Source organism: Micropterus salmoides, unplaced genomic scaffold (genome assembly GCF_014851395.1).
Source record: "Micropterus salmoides isolate LMB-PRFRI ecotype aquatic unplaced genomic scaffold, ASM1485139v1 Ms_hic_scaffold_2344, whole genome shotgun sequence".
In the NCBI taxonomy this organism is placed as follows: Eukaryota; Metazoa; Chordata; class Actinopteri; order Centrarchiformes; family Centrarchidae; genus Micropterus; species Micropterus salmoides.
This window is the reverse complement of record NW_024041534.1, coordinates 1-21,838: the sequence shown is the minus strand read 5'-3', so window position 1 is coordinate 21,838 and position 21,838 is coordinate 1. Positions and strand designations below refer to the sequence as shown.

Here is a 21,838-nt window from a genome sequence, read left to right as displayed (position 1 = left end):
TCCGCTATTGTTAATAATTCTTAGAACCTCTTCCGTAACATCCTCCTCTCTATCTCAGCTTTCCTGTCTTTCTTTACTTTTCTTTAGATTCTTCCACAGTCAAAGTCTCTTTAGTCAGTGGTGGTTGGGGGGGCCGGGCCACCAAGTGACGGCTCCTCCCCCTGGATGAATGTAGGGGAGAGAGAAGGAGGGAGAAACAATAGACTTTAATCACTCATGTGGTTGAGAGCTGTTGGCAAGCCAAGCTCCACGCGTGCAGAGAGAAGGCAAAAAAACACAAACAGAAGAGGCTAAGGTAGAAACTGTGTTGGGGGAAAAAGGAGAGAAAAAGGAAGGTAGAAGATAGAGGGGGACAACTTGAGAGGAGAGTTTTCATTAGTCCCACCTTGGAGCTGAAGTCCTGTCCAGTATACAACCAGATTGATGAGCAGAAGGGGAGGTGAACAAAATATCTGACCTAAAGAAGTTGATCCTAAATCAAGAGTCAAATCCTCTTCATCTTGATTGTCAACACTTAAAGGTCCCCGCTCCAGATTTCTACTGCTTCCACTGAAGAAGTCTCCATCCACTCTGCCGTCCATACTGGAGTATGCCCTGTCAACCCTGCCGCTGATCCAGGCGGTCAGCATGATCTCTCACTACCCTCTAGCCACCCTGCTGCCCTGGCCCGCAGGTCCCAACCACCACTGTCCAGACCTGGACTGCACCTTGCTGCTGGAGGGAGAAGGCGGGGTCGCCCTGCAGAGGTACCAGCCTCGCTCCCCAGAGAGCAGCCCGCGCCACTGGGTCAGTACATGGCAGAATAATGGCTGTTGTTTGTTGAAATCTGTTTTTATTTCTTTATTTACTTCTTCCAGTCTTGTTAAAAAAAACAGATGTTGGCCTCTGCGTTAATGACCTTCCTGTGCCTTCTGTTGTTTGGAGTGTGTGTGAGGGGTTGCGGCATTGTTTGGTGTCAAAGGTTCAGTCAGTTTTGATAGATTCAAGGATGGGAATGGGAAGTGAAGTGGAACGTGTTTGGGGATAGTAAAAGGGAATAAGATTAAGATGAAAAACAATTCACTGAGAAAAGAAGTGTGGAATTATAAACAGAAGATATGTAGCGAGGGGCAGGTTGGTTTGTGACTCCTCCAAGGTCTGTTTGTTGGATGTCTGTGGTGATTGTGAGAGACAGGGCAGAGCGATAGGAAAAGAAAACTATGAAGAGTGATATCGCATGTTCTTATGAGTGTGCTTGAGAGAGAGAAAGGTATTTGTCTACAGTTGACACAGACTGCAAGTCTGTCGCTGCTCTGGACTCAGCAGTTCTGGCCCGACTGGTGGTCACATAACTGGTAGTGACACATCCTCTTCCTACATAATCCACCAGTGTAATGTACAGTAAGTGAGGGTCATTTTGAAACCAAATCAAAAAACATTCACTTGCTCAACTCCGGGATTGGTTTGTCATTCAAATTCAAACTCATAATGCAATAATGCAAACTAGACAGTAACCTTTGGTGGCACAGCTGGAGGACAGCTGACCTCTTGTGAAAAGCAGTAATTACTGTAACTACCGCTTATTGGTCACTGTGTGTGTGTGCGTGCGTGTGTGAGCACAGTTTTGCTGACTTCACAGCCGAGGCATTACTCACTTTACTTAAGAAGCCAAATGCCAAAATGACTTTGATGTATGATGCCAAATAAAGAGCATGGCAGAAATGTTGGTCACATTACACTTCATGTTAACGTGCATGCCTTTCTGTTTATTGGCCCTTTTTTTTTTCATCATCACAGATTTATCATAACAGTGCGATTACCAGAAAAACAACATGCAGTGACGGCTTATTCCAGCTTAGTTGTGGCTAATTGTTTGCATGTGTGCACGTGAGGTATTGAGGCTAAGGTGATAATATTTTTGGCACAAGTGGCGCATTAAGATTTAGTGTCCTTGAGCAAGATACTCAACCCCACCTGCTCCAGTACTGTTATTTTGCAACAGCAAAAAGAACATTTTCCAACTGGGATGAATTCAGTATAACCTCATGTACGGTAATAGTTCATCTGTGTAAATCTGACTATCAGATGACTATCACGCCACGGTACGATGCATGTTTTGAGTCCAAGTATTGGGAGATCATCCTTCTCGCTGCCTATCTGACATCCTGGCACTCATGTCCTCCCATCTCACAGCACTGTTTCCGCCAATTGTTTCCAGGGGTACAAAAGATGGAGGTTAGCTTGCAGATGCTGACACTCTCTGAATGCTGTAGCCAAAGCAAGGCTAAGCTTACATGCACCGCTCTGTGTGTCCTGAAACTCATCCTTGTGAATTGAGTAGTGATTGCCCTCACAGCTGGGACAGAGGGCAGTAAGGGTGATTATATAGAGGGATGAATACCTTCAATAAAGTTATGAAAGAAAACACAAAACCATCAGTGGGGTAATCATGGAACTTCAAGTGAAATTAGTTTCAACTATTTGGTTTTGCAGCTGCTTCCCAAACCGAGGTTTTGTGACAAAAAAAGCACAAAAGACCTCAAACAAGTACATCCATTCTTGTGATAGAAAGCAATCATTGCACCACCTCGCCACAATTTATATTGTCCATGCTGCTCTAAGGCGTTCCTCACTCGCCTTTCAGTTAGCTTTTCCCCTACCTGCATGAGGTTATGAAACCATGCCAGTCATAAAGGCGATGATTGGACTGATTGCCTCCCTGTAATCGCCCTGCTGTGTGCTTATGGACAGCTGTCAGGTCCACAGTTCATGTCAGAGACAAGGGAGGAGTGCTGAGGTGTCAGTTGTTATCAGCAGTCCACTGAGGACAATGAGACTCCCACATGAACACACATAAGATTGTTCACAAGAGTGGAGGGACGCGGAGATTGACATGGCGATGGAGTAGCTAAAATTAATAATAGTAAATCACAAAGAATAAACTTAGATAATGAAAATGCTTCTTTTAAATTGAATTATTCCGTATGCTGCAAGATGTGTCACGAGAAGGAATAACAAAGGACTTGACTAAGTTTGAACCCAGTTGCTCCGAAGCGAGAGTGTTGACAACTACACACATCACAGTGGGTTATCCATTTAACTTCATTTTTGAAGTCTGCAGTGTCCTTTCATACTCTTCTCTCTCTGTCAGTGATAGGGCATTGTAATTAAGCTGCAGGCTGATCAATTAAAAACTCCAGCAGAGGGAATATTAGCCGCTGCCTCACATTGGGTTACAATAACCAGCAGGGTAGTTCAATAACCTCAGCGGGTCATTCGCTCAAAATGCAGAAGTGATTTTCTACAGGGAAAACAGTGTCACAGGAAGAGGGGGGACAATTTCGATGATGATGTGTTTCCATTGAAAAAAAGTAAGAAAGCTGAGTTAGCACTCTTATTTCCTCTTTCTTGCCGTTTTGAACAGAGAAGTGCACGTGTCAGACGTGACGTTTCCATTCCTACAGTTTTGATTCTTTCTTGTGTTTTTGATGACTGTCCGTGATTCACTCATCCGGCTTAGACTAGTTCTTCAGCTTTTTACCTGTTTCATTCACCTTCAAATTAATATATAACTGTATGGGTTTCAGTAGTACAATTCTATAACATTTATGAAAGTTTATATATGGAGCTGGAGGAGCACCATCCAGGAAAGGAATGGGTTTTTTGATTAACCCAGTAAGCACTGACAATACAAGACACAAGAGGAGGGGCAGTAATGTACATCAGTCTCATCAATTCGGTCCTTTCTATTGTCTCAAATTGCACAATTCACAAACTACCAGACTTCTCTTTTCTTTAAAATCCAGGTCCCATTCAGTTTTCATTTAGTCCACCACTTCAGATGGTGTCTGCACACTTGGGTGACCCCCCTGTGTCAAGTTGTCTAGTTGCCTGAAGCCCTGTAGAGGTTTGTATTGTGATCTTGGGCCTAATTAGGTCACATAATAGGACTGGTGTGAAAAGTCAATATTGCGGGCATTGTCCCTGTCACCCGCGCGTCCATCCCAGGAAACAACACCACAGGAGCAGCTTGCTCAACTGGGGCAGAAACTCATCGCACCATACGGAGATGGGTGTGTGTTTTTCTAGCGGTGTGTGTTTAGGGGCGGGTCGGTAGGAGGCAGAAAGCAATATGTGCAGCAGCACCGTCTTTGATTTGGTTTGTTTCTGGTGTGGCAGCTCTGTGACTGTGTGTGTGCATGGTAAGGTGACCCCACCAAAAACACACAAACACTAAAATCCTCCACTCCTTTTCCCGCTCAGTCAGGGCTCGCAGTATTAGCCAGGACCCGTGACTAGGATCAAGCTAACATTGTGATGTGTGTATTAGCATGCGTGTGTGTGCGTGTGTATGTGTGTGTATGAGAGAGAGAGAGAGTGAGTATGTGAGTGTGTATGGCATTATTGTGTGAAGCTGGAGGCTGCTGGTGTCCGCACGACAGTTACTAATATGAATAGTCAGTACTAACACACTCTGTATGACAGCAGATTACCAACTATAATAACTCATATGTTAAAAAAGAAATACACTCACTTCATCCTCCATCCTTTATTTATATAGTATATTTATATAGTACATCTTTACACAGGGTCTAATGTGTACATTTTTTTTTTAGTAAATATCTTATATTTTGGTCCATGCTATGGCAACAGCTGTTCCTGTTTTTGTGCTACAATACAGCTACTGCCTCTTTTTTTGCAGCAGCAGCTCAGTGTGTTGTTGTGTGCATCTCATACGCAGTTTCATTTCCTACAATGCACATGCCTCACAATTCGATTTAACACCAACAGCACTGCAGATAGTGCATAACATCCCCCAGAATTAGAACTGGAGACATGAATCAAATGTTAGGAAGTTAAGTATTTATTTATGTATATAAAGTAGCCTACTAACAGCCTGATGGTTAAAGTGTGATTTTGCACATACTGATGTGATGAAGTTGGGCTCTGCTGTGTAGTTTTCTGGTGTGATTTCGAGTTGTTTTGTCACCAGTGTTACCGGCTTTATTGGTGCTGTGTGCTGTTTTTGTTGCATATGTGACAAATTTAGGGTTGCGTGTATCTGTTGGGCAACAGATGGTCCATCTCTCATTAGCAGGAGGTCAGACAGACAACCGAGCCAGTCCAGACCGATTCATTCAAGGCTTAGCAGGGCTTAGATCTGGGGAGGGGTACAGGGCTTGGGCCCCATTAAGGGCGGGGGTTGTGTGTGTGTTTGCAGGGACTCGTCTGATTTATCGTCTGATAACTCTTCTAAATGTGGAGACACCTGAAAGTACATTAACTAACCAGCATACCATCTGAGTCATCATAGTTCCAGAGAGGATTATTGTTATTATTATTATTATTATTATTAACTAACACCATATGGGGGCTGTTGTAAGAAAAACAATTGCTTATAGCCTGAACATCTCTGTACATAAATATGATTTAGTCCATTTGGTGTTAATGAAACTCTGAGCAAGTATGTCTTTGGTTAGGTTTGCAGGTTCAGCTGTGTGTAATGTAGAGTGTGGAGGAGGAGGGGGTCTCAGTCTGCAGGACTTTACTGGAAACTAATGATGTCACCCATCCAGAGAGAGAAAGAGAGGGGGAGAGCTCAACAACAGTCGGGACAATAGATCTGAAGGGAGCAGAGACATGACATAAGAGAAAAGTGAGAGAGAAAAGAGGCAGACAGAGCTTTAATGTGGCTGCTCGAACAAAGGGGTCAGTTGACCGGAGAAGAGACAGCAACGGAGAGTAAGAGAAAAAGTAGATGCAGCTGTGTGTGTTATGAGAGAAGGCCCCTGCATGTCCTTACCGATCTGTGTTTTCAGTGTTGCTGCCACAGGATCCACAGAAAACTCATCTGTGGATCTGACGCCTCATTAAATGCCTATTAAATAAACGTTTGCATTCACTGAGTGCCTTGCCACTGCTTGCTCTTAAATAACCCATTTTAGCAATTTTGATTGTCCCATTCTTAGGTTTTCATTGTGTTATAGCGGATCATCCCGACCCTGCACCATAAATCCAGCCCCATGGGTTTTGTTGCTATAGCTGGTTCTGCCTAAAACCTCTGCTGACTCTGGATAAACACAGCGGTTTATGAACTCTGCCCTCTACTGGGCAGTATGCTCTGGAAACACAAACCCACCAACCACACATAAACAAACGCGCTGTGTGCATACCCATGCATAACACAGGAAGAATGTAGGAGAACAGAGTATGACTGTACTGACACATTTGGTCCAGATATGGTAGCAGGAAACATCCTCTCCATTTTCTACGCAATTACCTTTTCACCGGAGAGTTTGGCTCCATCACAGCTGAGACTCCTCTGACTGGATAAAATGACGAGTCTCCTCTGTTTACTTGTTTCCAGCAGACAAGAAAGTAGAGCATCCCTTTCCAGTCTGAAATATGAAATCACTCTTTCTCTGGGCCTGTTGCATCACGCTTGTCTTTCGGCCAGTATGGAGCCTCTCAGTTTCTGACTGTGCTGTGAACTCTCCCCCTCTGTCTCTGACACTCACGGTAGAGATAATGTCCTTTCAAGTTAATCTCAACAGTGTCCTACACTTTCTTTTGATTCACGACCTTCTTATCTTGGATGTAAACAGTGAGAAATGACACATGCTGCCCAAGACCTCTACCCACGTTCCTGTCCTCTTGTGTGTCTGTGGTTTGGTTTTGTCAGTATTGTGATGCCCAGTGTTTGTCGGTCTCTCCTGCTCTAACTTCTTGCATTAGTTATACTCCTGTCATACTTCAAGTTATTGGTCTGATTTTATGACCATGCTCCAGGCCAGAGAGGCTCCCCAGTCAGTCAGGTATGAGGACAGTGGGCTCGCTGGAGTCAGGAGGCTGGAGGCAGGAAGTGGGAGATTTCCTGGAATGTGTGTTTTTCCCCACAGTGGTGCAATAACAGCGCGAGCAGCACTCCTCCTGTTTTTGTCCCCTTTCTGTCTGTACTGTAGCTCCCTTTTCGGACCTTGTGGAACAGACACAAGAGCGTACTTGGGAAGTTCAGTAAGGGCAGGACCCCATTATAAAAAACTGCTCTGTCCTCGTCAAGGGCTTTCCTAAGTGTAATTACGTCATTAGTCTTCCAAGAGAAAGGCAAACTTGGTATGAGGATGCAAGACTTGTTATATATTTGATAGCCTTTCAAAGGTAGCAGCATGAAGATGCCATTCACCTCTGACACATTCGGTTTTACATTCATTTACAGGAAATCTGATTCCTAGAGATCTGCACATATATTTTACTTTTTGCTCTACTACATTTATTTGATGGCTACTGTACTATAGTTATTAGTAGATTATACATATACAAGAACTTGGTGTCATTTATGTTAGAAACATCATTACAATCCCATGTCATTTTGTGTAATGTTCAACATTAATAGACTTGATGAGACTAGCATCTTGACTTGCAATAAGCAACCTCACGGTGGTGATAAGACTCCAGGAAGTCACTGCTTCCGGTCAAGAAATAGTCTTGGACATAACCCCGTAAAAACAAATGAGATAATGCGTTAATTAATGAGCTTTAGAGGTGCTGGTAGGTTACTTTTGGACACACGCAGTCAAACTGTTTCCCCCTGTTTAAAGTATTTATGTGATAAGCTAAACTACCGCTTATAGGATAATAATACTGGTATACTTTAATGGACCTGGACTCCAGAGAAAGAGAAGACATTTCACATTGTAATCTCAAGTTGAAAGATGTGCGTAATCATCTGCTCATCAATCAGACAGAGCAGCAGCTGTCACATTTGTCAGACGTCTTGTTTGTGCTCAGATATGACATCAGTCCCACTGTGAGACCAACACTCGAATCCCCCCGGGGCTGAGCTAGAGGTCGTGTGAGGTCACAACCTTCCCACTGCCCCTCTGGCTTCCCATAGCTCCAAAGATCCAAGTGATCACCGGGGCAGCTCGGCCTGGGAACTGGAGCCCGGCCAGATATACAGCCTGATGAACAGTCAGCAAGGAGAAACACTGATAAAACCACACACGGAGAAACACTGCCCAAGACGTGCATTGGGCTTCCCTGGCCTTTTAGTACCCTCCAAGCAAAGCTGGGAGGGAGTAATGATGCCAAAAGTGAGCACCTTGTGTGTGTGGGCACATCTATGTGGGTGTGCACCCTGCTTGACACCGTGGTGTGTGACAGCCAGCCAGTGACGCTGAGTGTGACGTTGCACGTTGGTCTTATGGGAGCCAGAGGAATGGGTAGGCATATGACGCGCGCGCGCGCGCACACACACACACACACACACACACACACACACACACACACAACATTGTGTTAGAGAGATAGCTAGACCCACAGCGGGTCTAGCTATCTCTCCCACTGAGCCAGATGACAATCAGCATCATAACGTTGCCACTGTCTCCTGACTCTGAATCAGTTGTTTAGTAACTTCATCAGCCCACTAAATGGACTTGCAGATGTATGAACCACAGCTCGCTCACATTTGATATAAGGTTTCCGATACAACTTTGGACAAAAAGACCCCTCACAAAGTCGACGCTTGATTCATATCTTCCCGTTTATTCACACAAGTGGGCTGTTTGAGTACGTGTGCAGGCACATTCACAGTGGAACAGTGTTGCCCATTCTCACACTCAGCCTATTCTCCTCTCCTGTCACTGACAATGCACAGTACTGGTGACGGCATCTACGGCCTTCCTCGTATTGTCCCACGCAAGGGCCGTGAGGCTGCAGCTGCTTCACTCATTTGACACTTCACTCATATGAAATCTGTAAGTTAATGTTCATTACAGTAATATATGTGGTAATTGGCACTGATGTACAAAAAAACAGGCAGGTAAGCTACAGCCAGAAATGTAATGACCCAAAGAAGTTTACAGGTCTTGGAGAGTACTACTGCATATGTGAAAAAAGGTTATATAAAGCCTTCTGTGTCACTTGAGTCAGCATTGGTTGGGGCTGAAGACTACAGGTTTGATTTTTTTCTTTTAAGTCTGGGTGTGTGCAGTTAGAAAGACATTTTTGGATTAATTGTTGGAAACAAATATACAGTATACACAATAAACAACGAGAAATACAGAGGAAGCAAACTGAATTTATGGTGGGACCCATAGAAGAAGAAATTAACCACTTTGAACTTGAACCTTACAGATCCAGCGTACATATAGCCTGCCGGGGTTAGAGGTCTTCCTAGATAGGTATTAATGTTAATTTGATAGATTTTGTGTTGTTATATAAACAAGAGGTTACAGTACACATGACTGGTTACACTCACCAGACTTTGTATCCAGCTTCTTATCTCTGCTCTTGGCTAGCTGCTTGAGGCTACATCACAGTCCATGGGCTACATTAGCCGTTACTAGCATAACACACCTGAAAAAATCGAGTTTCATTGTGGGTAATGTAGACATTTGACAAGGACGAATGTGTGGAATAAAAAAAAAGCGACATATCTGGTTTAACACATCAGTTTTGACTGAAAACATCACAGGGCTGCAATGCTAAATCACCAGGGTAGACCTACTATTTTCAATAACACGTTCACACCTCCAAACTTTTTATGATGAGAGCCAATCTTAACAGGACTTAACAGGACATGTGAAATCATTGCTCTGGGCAAAATGCATTTTAAAGTTTAAAGTTTTATCTGAGTTAGTCAAACAAAGTGTGAATCTTCCAAGGTCACGGTCTTTTTATAGTGAAGTTCTCTTCAAGTGTTACCATACCATCTGGCATCTGTTAAACTGGATATAACTAGATGTTATGAAGGAATCTGGTCACTGCCAGTATGGACAATTACAGTGACCAATAACTCTTTCAGTGTGCATGTGTAGGTGTATTGTTTTAAGACAGACATGAAAAAATGTGAAACTATAATTCAAACTAAAGTAAAATAAAATAGCTGGCGTGCAACCATAACAACAAGGAAGTTAATAACCATTTGCATGGCCTGTTTCAATAAAGCACAGGTGTGCTAAGGAATGCAATCAGACAACACCCACACAATACAGAAACAATATCCAAGACATCCATTTTGTTTTCTAAAAATGTTTTTTACTTAGTTACTAAACAAAAGTAATTCAGAAAAAAAATACAGAATAGGAATTTAAAAAGTGATAATAAAATAAAATGACTTAAAAGACTACATAGGGATTTATATCCATTTCATTTTCACAAAAAAGAATACAAAAATAAAACCCTAAAACAACATCGCAATAAAATAAGAGTAAAAGGTTAATAGTATTCATTTTATTTTGAAAAATCATTAATCAATATCTTTTTTTAAATAATAGGCTACATAAAAGCAATATATCAGTAAACTCTTAAAAAGAAAATAGGTCACGAGTGCTATGAATTTTATAGGAAAGTGAAAAAATCACAAGCCTGCATCTGAGCGCGCACATTGTTGTCAGTCAGATGAAAGTCGGACATAAAGACAGGAGGAGGAGTTTAAACGGACTGTTGTGAGTGCAAGAAGGAGGAGTTCGGTCATTCAGTAGAAGAAGGGAAAGCCTGCTGCAGACAGAGGAGGAGGATTTGGAGTTTGGAGTGGAGCAGACGAAAGTGTACGCGGTGAAAGAGAAGACCATTTTCAGCGAGGATCTTGGATAAGGCTATATATATATATATATATATATATATATATATATTTTTTTTTTTTCTTAAAAGGAACTCATCTTCTTCTTCAGTTGGCGGATTATTCCTGAGCTCTGATGCTGTCCCCGGATCATGAAAGAAACGCTCACCATGAAATTCGCCTGGAAAACTAAAATGGTAAAGACCAAACAAAAAAAGCGCAAGGTTTGCACCCTGTGCTCTGTTGTTGAGTTTGTGGTTTTGAAGAGAGGGGGCAGAGGGAGGGGGCTGAAAAGAGGGGCGGGGGTTGTAGGCTTGGGAAAGTAGAGGATAAGGGGAAAAGAAGAGGAGGAGGGGGGCGTGAGGGATCAGTCAGCAGTTTAACATTGAGTTTTAATTGTTTTTAGCCTACTATGCTTTAAATCCCGGTTAACCTACATTGTTGGTGCGCAAAGATGTCGCGCAAAGTTGGGGAAACGTGGGGAAGGGTCGACCATAGAATTGAAAAAAATCCCTTGCCGACTCCGCCAGAATATGAACTCGATCCGCTATAGCTCTCCCCTCCCTGGTGGTGCATATGAAAACTTTTGTCTGGGGGCCCGCAGTGAAACGAGGGAGGGAACAATTGGCGTGGCCCCTGTCTCTCCACGGGTCCCAGCTGCGTCCAGGGTAGAAAAACACAAAAGCCAATAGATCAGCGCCAGAGATTTAACACAACTGTTGTTGTTGTTGTTATATTGGATCTATTGTTTCACACACATCTGATAGCACTGAGCAGAGATAGAGAACTATTTGCCTCTCTGCTGTCCTTAATGTCCTCCCTGTGAAGTCTTTGAGCATCTTCTGTGGAAGGATCCAAGTTGACACATCTCCTGTTTACACTATACCCAGGGTCATTTGATATACTGTGTTCTGTGTAAACCCATCCCTATCACTGTGACCGACTGTTTTGGTTTCTATGGAACTTTGTCTCGCAATAAGCCCTCAACTTGGTGTACAAAGCGGGCTGAGCAACCGCCCCCCCCCCCCTCCTTTTTAAACCCCGCTCTGAAAAACATCTCCACTTTTGTGGCTGACAAAAAGCAGGCTGTATGCAGACTGTGAACTCAGCAGCCCGGGCCGGCCAGCATAGAGACCTCCCGCTATTGTTTTGGGAGCGTGTGGACTGCATGACTCATGCAGTGATGTATTTATCTGTCTCTGCGCCAGCCATCCATCCAGCCGGCAACCATCAGCAGCTAAAGAGGAAGGGGGAGAGGCAGAGAGACATGCGCTTACTAAAGTTGCTGACCATAAGACAAGATGCTGAACAGGGTAGGGGACGGGCATGTAGACGTGTGTCAGACAAGTGCAGCTTATAATATCCAACAACACAGACAGACTTGCTGGTTTCATCTCTCAGAGCCAGTTAAAATCATATTACATTACTTCTCCTCTCCCTTTCTCTTTGTGTTTTTAAATTTTATTATTTGGGCTTTCTTTTCATCCTGGCATCACATGTTTCTGTTCAAACCCAAACACAGCCTAGTCATGGCCACCATCCTCCAGAACCGTACATTAAGCCTGTTAACGGCGACTTTGACCCATGACCTGTTTTCTGGCAGCCCTTCTGTTGATGGAATAGCGTGGGCTTTGCCATTGAGCTGTGTAAATGGAAGTGGGGACAAGTGAGAGTGATCTTGGCTGCTGCAGCCTCTGTGTGTGTGTGTGTGTGTGTGTGTGTGTGTGTGTGTGTGTGAGGACTTGGCCATAGTACTGCATGCGTGGTGTTTATATTTGGCCAATCTCTCTCCCTCTTTGCTGTCCCTGCCTTTGCTTTTGTCTCTGTCTCCAAATGTTGATGTCTCAGCAGTGTGTTTGCCGACGACTCTCTCTGAGCAGGAGTTTTGTGTTTTGATTTCACTCTGCTCCCTCTGTTTGTTTATGCACTCATCTGTTTGACAGGATTTACAACCAGAGGCAGACGCAGTACATGTGCAAAATGAGCACAAATCCATTTAGGCTTATGACTATCTTGGCTTGTATAATAGGGAAGGCAAAACAGACAAAGGCATGTCAACTGCGTCAAAAAAATGGTGCATATGTCCTGTTTTTATTATGTAGGGACTTGTTTGAGAGACCTCATCCATTCTGGATCTTATCTCCAGCTCCAGGAAAGCGCCCAGCTCTGACTTCAGCTCCAGAGAGGCTGGGACACAGTGAAAGAGATGGATAGGGAATAAAAGGGGGAGTAAAGACACAGAGGGAGGCCTGGCCGGCTGCAGCTGTGGGGGTTGGGGAGTTGGTCATTCTTGATGTTTTACTGCACTTTAGTCCTACTTTTACTTGTTTGTTTGAGTGCTGTGGTTGTGTTTCTGTGTTTTCCCCCTTGTTCTTCCTTCTGCTTTTCTCAGAGGTTTACAAAAAAAAGTCAATTCCTTTTTTGTTAAACTATGACACTTGTTGTGGAAGTTAGCTCTGCGGCTTACAATGTTCAATCCCAAACACAACTTTCCTCACTTCTCGAGGTTTCTAACATTTTTCCCCCTTACCCTCCTTTTTTCAGAGCTCAGTGCAGGACTGGGGGGAGGAAGTCGAGGAAGGAGCCATCTACAACGTGACACTAAAGAGGGTTCAGATTCAGCAGGCGGCCAACAAGGGAGCAAGATGGCTAGGGGTGAGTCTGATGTCTCGCACTGTGACAGAATCACAGCTGACAAAGCTTTTTCAAAGTATAGAGTCATGATCCATGCAAACCCTCAGCGAAACAGATCACACACAGGAAAACCTTATGCCTTAAGCAGACTGAGTCTTTCAATTGTGGGGCGTCTCTCAGCATTGTGCTCCACCAGGGCTGTTGTTTTAACATTTGAGCTATAAATCTCCCAGTTTAGACAACAGCTCTTTAGTTGCCTGCTGAAAATCAACAGTTTCGCCAGACCTGGACTGCTTAAAGCATGTGATTTCCTGACTTTCCCAGCTGCCAACAAAACTGCTCACTACCCTGGACAGCAGTGTTTTATAAAATGCTGGTATGACAAAATAAAAGGGGTATTAAAGGCTTTTCCTTGAGTTGTGCATATGAGGCATTGCTCTTTCCTCCACTGAGCTGTTTATACCGGTATAATAAGATGTTGTGCAGTATATTATTATACTGCACAGAAGGGCCAATTAAGGGGCATTACCCTTAGTTTCTCTTGTGTATTTTCTCAGTAAATACTAAAGGAATGCATGGACCTGGCATAACAGAAATTGCAAATCAGATTAATGGGGTTTTCCTTTTGTTTACAAGAAAGAAAATCTTGTGTTGTTAGTTTGCTGTCTCTTTGTGCTTGACACGAGGGATGGGGGATTGGCACAGAGAAGAAATAGATCACAGCTCTAGGCTTTAAAACTGTATTGATGTATTGACAGTTGACTGTATTCAAGCTAATTAAAACAACATGGGTACTTTATACAGTGCAGTATATTGAGTCAAATAGAATATAGAGCAAACCCCATTGAGACATCAGATATTTACTATAAACAGTCAATTGTGACTGAATAACCACAATTAGTGGGATTGTAAGCATGTATACTGATGTATTGTTTACTGTGTGTGTGTGTGTGTGTGTGTGTGTGTGTGTGTGTGTGTGTGTGTGTGTGTGTGTGTCAGTGTCAGTGGCTTTTCTAATTCATTGTGAATTGTAAAATTGAAGCCTGTGTGTGACTGTGAATTCACAGAGATAAATAAAGGTATTTCTTGGTGCACTGAGTTGTTATCAGAGGGGAGAGGTGGGAGAACTTGGCTGTGCTGCTGTCCTCCTCTCTGTCTGGAGGGACGGTAGAGGGGCCTGCTGTGATTAAAAGCAGATTGGAGCGTTTCCTGTTGTAGCGTGCTAACTTCACCACGGCCTCTTTCTCTCCGTTTCTGTGCCACCTCTTCGTCTACTCTCTCCCCGCCTGTTGGGTAACCACTCGTTCTATTTCCCTGTAGCCACAATAGTCGGACACATCTGGAGAATTCTGAATTAAATATAGGTCATGATCCCCCCCCCCCCCCCATTTTGTTTTTGTCCTCTAATGAATTGTTCCACTCCTAACTAACCACCACTAACTTTTTAAAGCTTAACAACCAAGACGACCTGACACATTAAAAGTATCTAAAGCCAAACAAAGTAAAGAAAATCTTTGGAAGCACCAGCCGAGTCATAATGCACTCCTCAGTTTGATTCACACTAGTTTAACGGTGTAAAAATATTTGTGTGTTTAGGCGGAGGGCGATCGTCTACCTCCCGGCCACACGGTGAGCCAGCTGGAGACCTGCAAAATCCGAAGTATCCGCGCTGGAACCCTGGAGCGTCTGGTGGAGACATTATTAACAGCGTTCGGTGACAATGACCTCACCTACACCTCCATCTTCCTGTCCACCTACAGAGCCTTCACCTGCACACAGACTGTACTGCAGCTACTGTTAGACAGGTAGGGCTTAAATTCAAAATAATGTATGGACTATATGTTTGAGGGATTTTTTTTATCTTTTTAGTAATTTTGTTTTTTTCTGTTCCAGGTATGGAAGTGTGGAAGAAAACGAGCAAGACACAGCCAGACGCCAAGGCTCTGAAACCAATGGAGCCATCAGAAAGTGAGACATCTTCATCGCTATTAGTTCCATATGGATGGCTTTCAATACATAACATTTTACCTTCAGCAGTATAGCTGAATTATCACACCTGTCTTCCTATCATTGCCAGCTCTTTTGACACTCAAATTTTTCCCTGCTGTCTCCAGTGCCCTGGCCTCTATCCTGCGTGCCTGGCTAGACCAGTGTCCCGAAGACTTCCAGGAGCCTCCTGACTACCCTTGTCTCCACAGATTGATGGACTACCTGCGCAGGGCCCTGCCAGGCTCGGAGGCTCTTAGACGGGCAGAGGGTCTGCTGGAGCAGCTGCAGAGTCAGGCCAGCATGGACGACACTGATGGTAAATAACTTATAGTTCTTTGTTCTGTACAGTATTGATTATCTTTTCATATTAAATTTGAAACTTCCTCCAAGTCAAATCATCTGTGTTTGCCTGATTTCAGCTGGTTTCCATGGCAACAGTTCTTTCTGCCTGGGGGAGGAGGAGGAAGTAGAGATTGAGGTCCAGGAGGACTTCCTGTCGTTTGAGGCCGACCTGGTGGCTGAGCAGCTGACCTACATGGACGCGGTAAGTGGAGGGAAATGAGATGGAAACAGGGTGTGCAGGACGGAAAGGTTACACAGGTTTGCATCCCTGCAATGTTTCTTCAGTGTCGTCATACTAACATCCGCCTGTTTTTCTGCTCTAGCTGCTGTTTAAAAAGGTTGTACCCCACCACTGCCTGGGCTCTATCTGGTCCCAGAGGGACAAGAAGCACAACAAGCACAGCGCCCCCACCATTCGAGCCACTATTACGCAGTTTAATGCTGTGGCAGCATGCGTGGTCAGCACAGTGTTGAAACAGAGACAGATCAGACCACATCTCAGAGCACGGGTCATCCAGCGCTGGATAGACATCGCTCAGGTTGGCACCAAACGCACACAAATTCATCTATAAACCCACCACAAAAATGGGCCAAGCTCTGACCGTCCTTGTGCTAATTGTCTTCTAACAGGAGTGTCGAATACGCAAAAACTTCTCGTCTCTGCGAGCCATTGTGTCTGCGCTGCAGTCCATCCCGCTGTACAGACTGAAAAGGGCATGGGCCTGTGTGCACAAGTAAGCCTCCGATCTCTCAAATATGCAGAATCTCAATGAGTCTCGATAGAAGAATCCGCCCTTTGGCAGCATTCAACAGGATGTATTTTAGCTAACATGTATCTGTGTTCTACACAGAGACAGCATGCAGACATATGAAGAACTGTCGGACATTTTCTCCGATCACAACAACTACCTGACCAGCAGAGAGCTCCTAATGAGGGTGAGATCTAACTTCAACAACGATTACATGTCTATGACATTACGAATGAGTACATTTAGTATCCTCGTGTGTAGATATCATCTGGGAATCCTGAAAACACAGACAGGAACTGTATTTTAATTTTTTTTTGTGCCCTACAGGAAGGCACTTCAAAGTTTGCCAGTCTGGAGAGTTGTGCCAAGGAGCACCAGAAACGCACCCACAAGAGACTACAGCTGCAGAAGGAAATGGTGAGACAAAGACTGGCTAACTGATTTGCAACAAACGCCAGACAAATGGATTTTTTTCCCAAAGAGAGCTAAAACAGAGCTCTTTGATTTTAAACAACACATTCCTCTAAAGCAATGTACTGTAAAGTGAGTTCTAGCCTCTCCAGTATGACTAAGCCACATGCTCAGTGTTGTTTACTCAGTGTACTATGTGCTGTACTTGCATTGAGCCTGTGTTGTATTTTCCAAAACCCACCCTGGCATCTATAAACCACTGTGTAAATGAGTCTGTCTCTGGCTTTATTGTGGCATCCTTGAAGTGTTTATTTAAACCAAGTGTGGTTTTGAAGATATCGTAAAGCTGTCTTTCTCCACAGGGAGCAATGCAAGGAACGATACCGTACTTGGGGACTTTTCTCACCGACCTGACCATGTTGGATACGGCCCTGCCTGACCTAGTAGAGGTAAGAAAAAGTCTTTGACACCTGCCGAATGTGTGTGCGTTTCGATATTTGAGGAGCACGCGTCTGCGAGTTTACACAACCGCGCAGATCTGAGAGTCTGTCTGTGCAACCGCTGTCAGAAACTGTAGCGTAAGTTTCCATGAGTGTGTAAGGAATTTTGTCGGCCCATTTTTGGAGTGGTCCACCTAATGCTGTTTGTCTAAGCAGCCGCTGGTATGTGATGTTCAGGGTCTGACAGCGTGCTCTTTGTGTCCTCCGCAGGGTGGGCTGATCAACTTTGAGAAGAGACGCAGGGTGAGTGTAGCTGCAAGCGGCCTCCTTTGATTACACCAAGACAATTATCGCATGACGAGCTCAGCCCACAGTGTTTGATGTAATGTTGGCATCCTTCTCTCCGTCTCTGCAGGAGTTTGAGGTGATCGCTCAGATCAAGCTGCTTCAGTCGGCTTGTAACAGCTACTGTCTGAGGCCAGAGCCGGCTTTCCTCCGCTGGTTTAAGAGCCAGCCTCAGCTCAGTGAGGAGGAAAGGTACTGCTGCTTTACTCAGAATACCTTCTTCCACTCTTGATCGCACCGTTATTCATTCAATAAAAGGCAAATTAGTGCATGAGGTCACAGTCTGTTGGATCTATTGTTAAAGACAAACACACAATAGAAGCTTCTTTCTGTCCTTTCTCCTTGCCTCTCCCTGCTGTTCTTCTGTCATGTCTTCATTCCCTACTGATCTATTGTATTGTACTAACCTTCTTGCCTGCTCTGACTTTTCTCTTCCCCTTTCTCATACTCAGAATTTGTGGTTCTCAAAACCAACAGGCACATGATTTGGCAATGTTTTATGATGTGTAGGGTTAATTATCAATGTTCCCTCTTGCAGCTACGCCTTGTCCTGTGAGGTGGAAGGTCTTGGTGACAGCAGCCCAACCTCACCTAAACCTCGAAAAAGCATGGTGAAGAGACTCAGCCTGTGAGTACATCCAGACAATAGATGTCAATATATCAAAATATCAAAATGCCTGAAATGAAGTGAAGACTGCTTTGAAGACGTGTCACATTTGAGATGTCCCACTGTAACGTTCAAGCGCTGAATTGCTGTGACCTATTTATTATATTTTAATATCTAATAACTTACTTTCTCTACTTTCCAGGCTGTTTCTTGGAACAGACAGTAATGCGGCCAGTTCTCCAGTCAGAGAGATGCCGCGCTCGCCTCCTACTGGCAGCTCAGGGGAGAGCATGGACTCAGTCAGCGTGTCTTCCAGTGACTCCAGCAGCCCGTCAGACAGCGAGGGCCTCACTCCCACTCACACCTCCGAATCCCAGCAAAAGGTGGTTACAACACTAATGAAATGCTTAGGGGCTGTTTGAAAATGATTGGTGTGGGGAGGGGAGCGGAGCTGAATTTTGTGTTTCAAGGCCGTCTCCAGTTTTATTAATCTAATCTAATCAACACCCTTCCCCAAATATCTCAAAGTAATATAACAAAATAATGAAAAAACACTTTTGAATTGGTACAATCATGGACACAGGAAGTAGGGGTGCTGAGGGGGGCTGCAGCACCCCCTAAAATCAGGCATAATAAATCCACCAAACTTATAATAAATTTATTTTTATGGAATTTTTATTATATTTATATTGCACTAATATTTGTGGCTTGTTCATTAACTCATTAATACGTATTAGTCATTAATACGGAAACAACCTCATTTCCAGGCCTGATTAAAGCAAGACAGTTCGGCTTGTATCACACGCCATCACTTGAAGGTGTAGAGAGAGAGAGAGAATGGGATTGATTGATGTAGTTTGTATGATGCTTTGGCAATATTGTTGTTACACATTCATGCCAATGAAGCTAATTTGAGAGAGAGAGAGATCCTCCAAGTGCTGTCTCACTCCCTCTTCCTCCCCTCTTGCATTTGCGTTAGCTCAGTGTTGCTGTGGCGTCTTTACATGCAGTATGAACAGGTGTTCACGTTTGCTGTCTGCTATAATTGGCATCCCTGGGTACAATTCACTTTGCTGTTAATAACTGAAATTGCACCAAAAAAAATTAAGATGCCGTACAAAACCTTAGACCTTAATTTGCTAATGGAATAATCATGTTTACATCGTCACAACATCACATAACACAAGTAGAATTAGCAATTGACAAAGTATGGAAAGCATGACATAATTATGCATACTGTTTACTGAATAATTTCCCCCCCCCACTCACCTCAGATGTCTCCAATTTAGTTATCAGTTAATAGTTCGGTGCATTTGTGGGGGGAAAAAAGGTTCCAGTTTGGTTTTGTGCATCTAACTTCTGATTATATGATTCCTCAGCTATCGGAATCCTCCTCTTGTACTTCACTCCACTCCATGGACACCAGCTCGTCGACGGCCAGTGTCTCCCTGACTCCCGCATCTCCTTTACTCCCCGGGCTGCCCTGCACCCACAGACGCTCCATCTCGCTCACACCCATATCCCCTTGCTCCCCGAGCCAAACCCCAGCTTATAACACTCAGGCCCAAGATGCGTGCATCATAAGGGTCAGCCTGGAGCATGGCAACGGGAATCTTTACAAGAGCATATTGGTAAATAAATATGCGTGTTTGTGTTCCTGTGTACACAATATATGTTAAAGCCTGTGTGAGTAATTCTTTTGTCTTTTCCCTAAATAGTTGACCAATCAAGACAAGACTCCGGCTGTAGTTTCTAGAGCCATGGCAAAGCACAACCTGGAGGTGGAGCCAGAGGAGGGATACGAGCTGGTACAAGTCATCTCTGAGGAGAAAGGTAAAAAAACCCATCTGTGTCTGTGGTCGTTTTCTATGCATGTATACCTTTTTTCTCATTCTTCAAACCTACACTTTCTCAACCAGAGGTACCTAGCTACATGTTGTGCTCTCCACAAACTGATCCAGCTTGTACATATTTGCCTGAATCTTTCATAGACATTCAATCCGAGGCTTAGACTCAGATATTTACAGTGAATACAGTAAGCAGAAGCTGTTGCAGCCGTTATTATATAAACACAATGATGAAACACCCTTTGTATTTGCAATTCAGCATTTTAATTATTATAATTGTTTTTCCGCTGATCAGCAGTTTTCCAAACTTCATGAACCGCAACGACCCATGTATTGCTGACAAAAACTAAAATAAGATTAACAGCAAGAGCTTTAACCATACTCATAATGATTTTTCTCCCCACTCTTATCTTCTTTCAGAACTGGTGATCCCAGACAACGGCAATGTCTTCTATGCCATGAACACCTCAGCCAACTTTGACTTCCTGCTGCGGGTGCGGGGCTCAGCGCGTCGGACAGTCCAGCTGCGAAGCCGGTGTAGCTCCACACTGCCCCGCAGCCAGCACCGCTCGAGCCTGTCGCTCAGACTCAGCAAGGTCACGCTGTGACCCCTGAGCCGCAGGGACACAGCTGTTTGCCCTTACGCCACTAACCCAGGACAATACAAAGCATGGACTGGAGGAGGCTGGATGGACACATGGATGAGGAGCACTGGAGGACTGCTGGTGGATCAAATGAGTTTTCAGACTCTTTAGGAGCTTTGACTCTTACCCGTTTCTCGCCATGAACTGTGTCATCCCGTCTTGTCCCTTTGTCCAGCCTTAATATGGAACATGGGTGTGTAGCGTGACTGCTGTGCCAGTTGGACTTGACATTTGACTAGTGATGCCTGACAAACAGAGTGAAACAGCGACCCCAGGTGGCCTACACTCTTTAGAACAACAGGTTTTTGCACATGTTAACAGGAGCAGCCAGACTCCTGACCTCCAACAGTATTCTGATATTGAATGAACTTCTTTTTGTCATGTGATGTCTGTGCAGTTTAATATTTACTTTTCTAAGTATTAGATGTGTGATGAATGCAGAAAGAGGAGATGGATGGTGGGATGGAAGGAGAAGTGGACTGAGTGTCAAGTCCTGTTGCCTTGATTAATGAATGAATGGACCTCTGACAGTATTCTGAATGATATTGATTGACAGGAGCTGTTATGTCATTATTTTCTCTAGTTGGGCGTGTTTAGCTGCCATGCCCGGCTCGTGCACAGTGTGCATGTTGTGTGTGTCTTCACCCCTCTATTGTGAGCTGTGTGACGAATGCATCGTTGTGTGCATTCGATTGGTTCCATTACTTGGTTTTAACAAGTCCTCGGCAAATATTTTAATGGCCTTACTGCCCTATCTTTAGGGTGTAGAGATTAAAATTTGTGCTGCTTTCCAATCCAGAAAGACGTTCCCTCACATCCTTGCATTATCAGACTTGTTTAAAAATGATATGAATGAAGATATAAATGTACAAGAACAGAGAAAAGGAGAGGAACTGACTTCCTGGAATTGAAAACACCATGCAAAGTGTCTCAAACTGATGTATACTTGTACCTCTTTGCCCTTATATATGTGGAGTTGCACTTGTCAGTTGGTAGGAAATGCCAATGGGATGTGAATACAGAAGAATGAGCAAGCCACTCTGTAAGTGGTTTTCTCCCTCTTCACTAAATGAATTACTATTTTTCTTTGTAATTGTTGCTTTTTATATTTTTTGTAACAAAATTCAGGCCAGAAATGTATGCCAGGTTGGAGAGTGATGGAGGATTTATTTTAAGAGTACCCAACAAAAAAAGACAGTGCCAGATTTTACTGTCATACATTTGGAAATCTTTACTGAGGGACACTTCACTTCACTTCACACACCCCAAAATCCAAACACAGTAAACAAC

The 21,838-nt window shown here is 43.9% G+C and overlaps 1 protein-coding gene across 2 annotated transcripts; it reads left to right on the top strand.

Annotated features, from left to right (window-relative positions):
- Positions 1-216: 216 nt before the first annotated feature.
- Positions 217-21,190, top strand: LOC119918681 (ral guanine nucleotide dissociation stimulator-like 1). Of its 2 annotated transcripts, none has more exons than XM_038739418.1 (18): positions 217-786; positions 13,085-13,195; positions 14,771-14,979; positions 15,068-15,142; positions 15,289-15,479; positions 15,583-15,707; positions 15,829-16,044; positions 16,136-16,239; positions 16,357-16,441; positions 16,582-16,671; positions 17,028-17,114; positions 17,376-17,408; positions 17,521-17,642; positions 17,989-18,078; positions 18,260-18,440; positions 19,437-19,688; positions 19,776-19,890; positions 20,325-21,190. In XM_038739418.1, exons 1-18 carry the CDS (start codon positions 628-630, stop codon positions 20,510-20,512), a joined length of 2,433 nt encoding a protein of 810 aa, XP_038595346.1. In that variant the 5' UTR covers positions 217-627; the 3' UTR covers positions 20,513-21,190. The 2 variants fall into 2 exon arrangements, with proteins under 2 accessions (XP_038595346.1, XP_038595347.1); XM_038739419.1 differs by lacking the exon at positions 217-786 and adding an exon at positions 10,486-10,737.
- The last annotated feature ends 648 nt before the right edge of the window (positions 21,191-21,838 follow it).

Bases quoted from the DNA above. Each gene is read 5' to 3' on its own strand.
- LOC119918681 (XM_038739418.1), top strand. From the start codon at position 628: ATGATCTCTCACTACCCTCTAGCCACCCTGCTGCCCTGGCCCGCAGGT. The intron at 15,480-15,582 runs GTAAATAACTTA...GCCTGATTTCAG, and splicing joins CAGCATGGACGACACTGATG to CTGGTTTCCATGGCAACAGT. The intron at 18,441-19,436 runs GTGGTTACAACA...ATGATTCCTCAG, and splicing joins CCTCCGAATCCCAGCAAAAG to CTATCGGAATCCTCCTCTTG.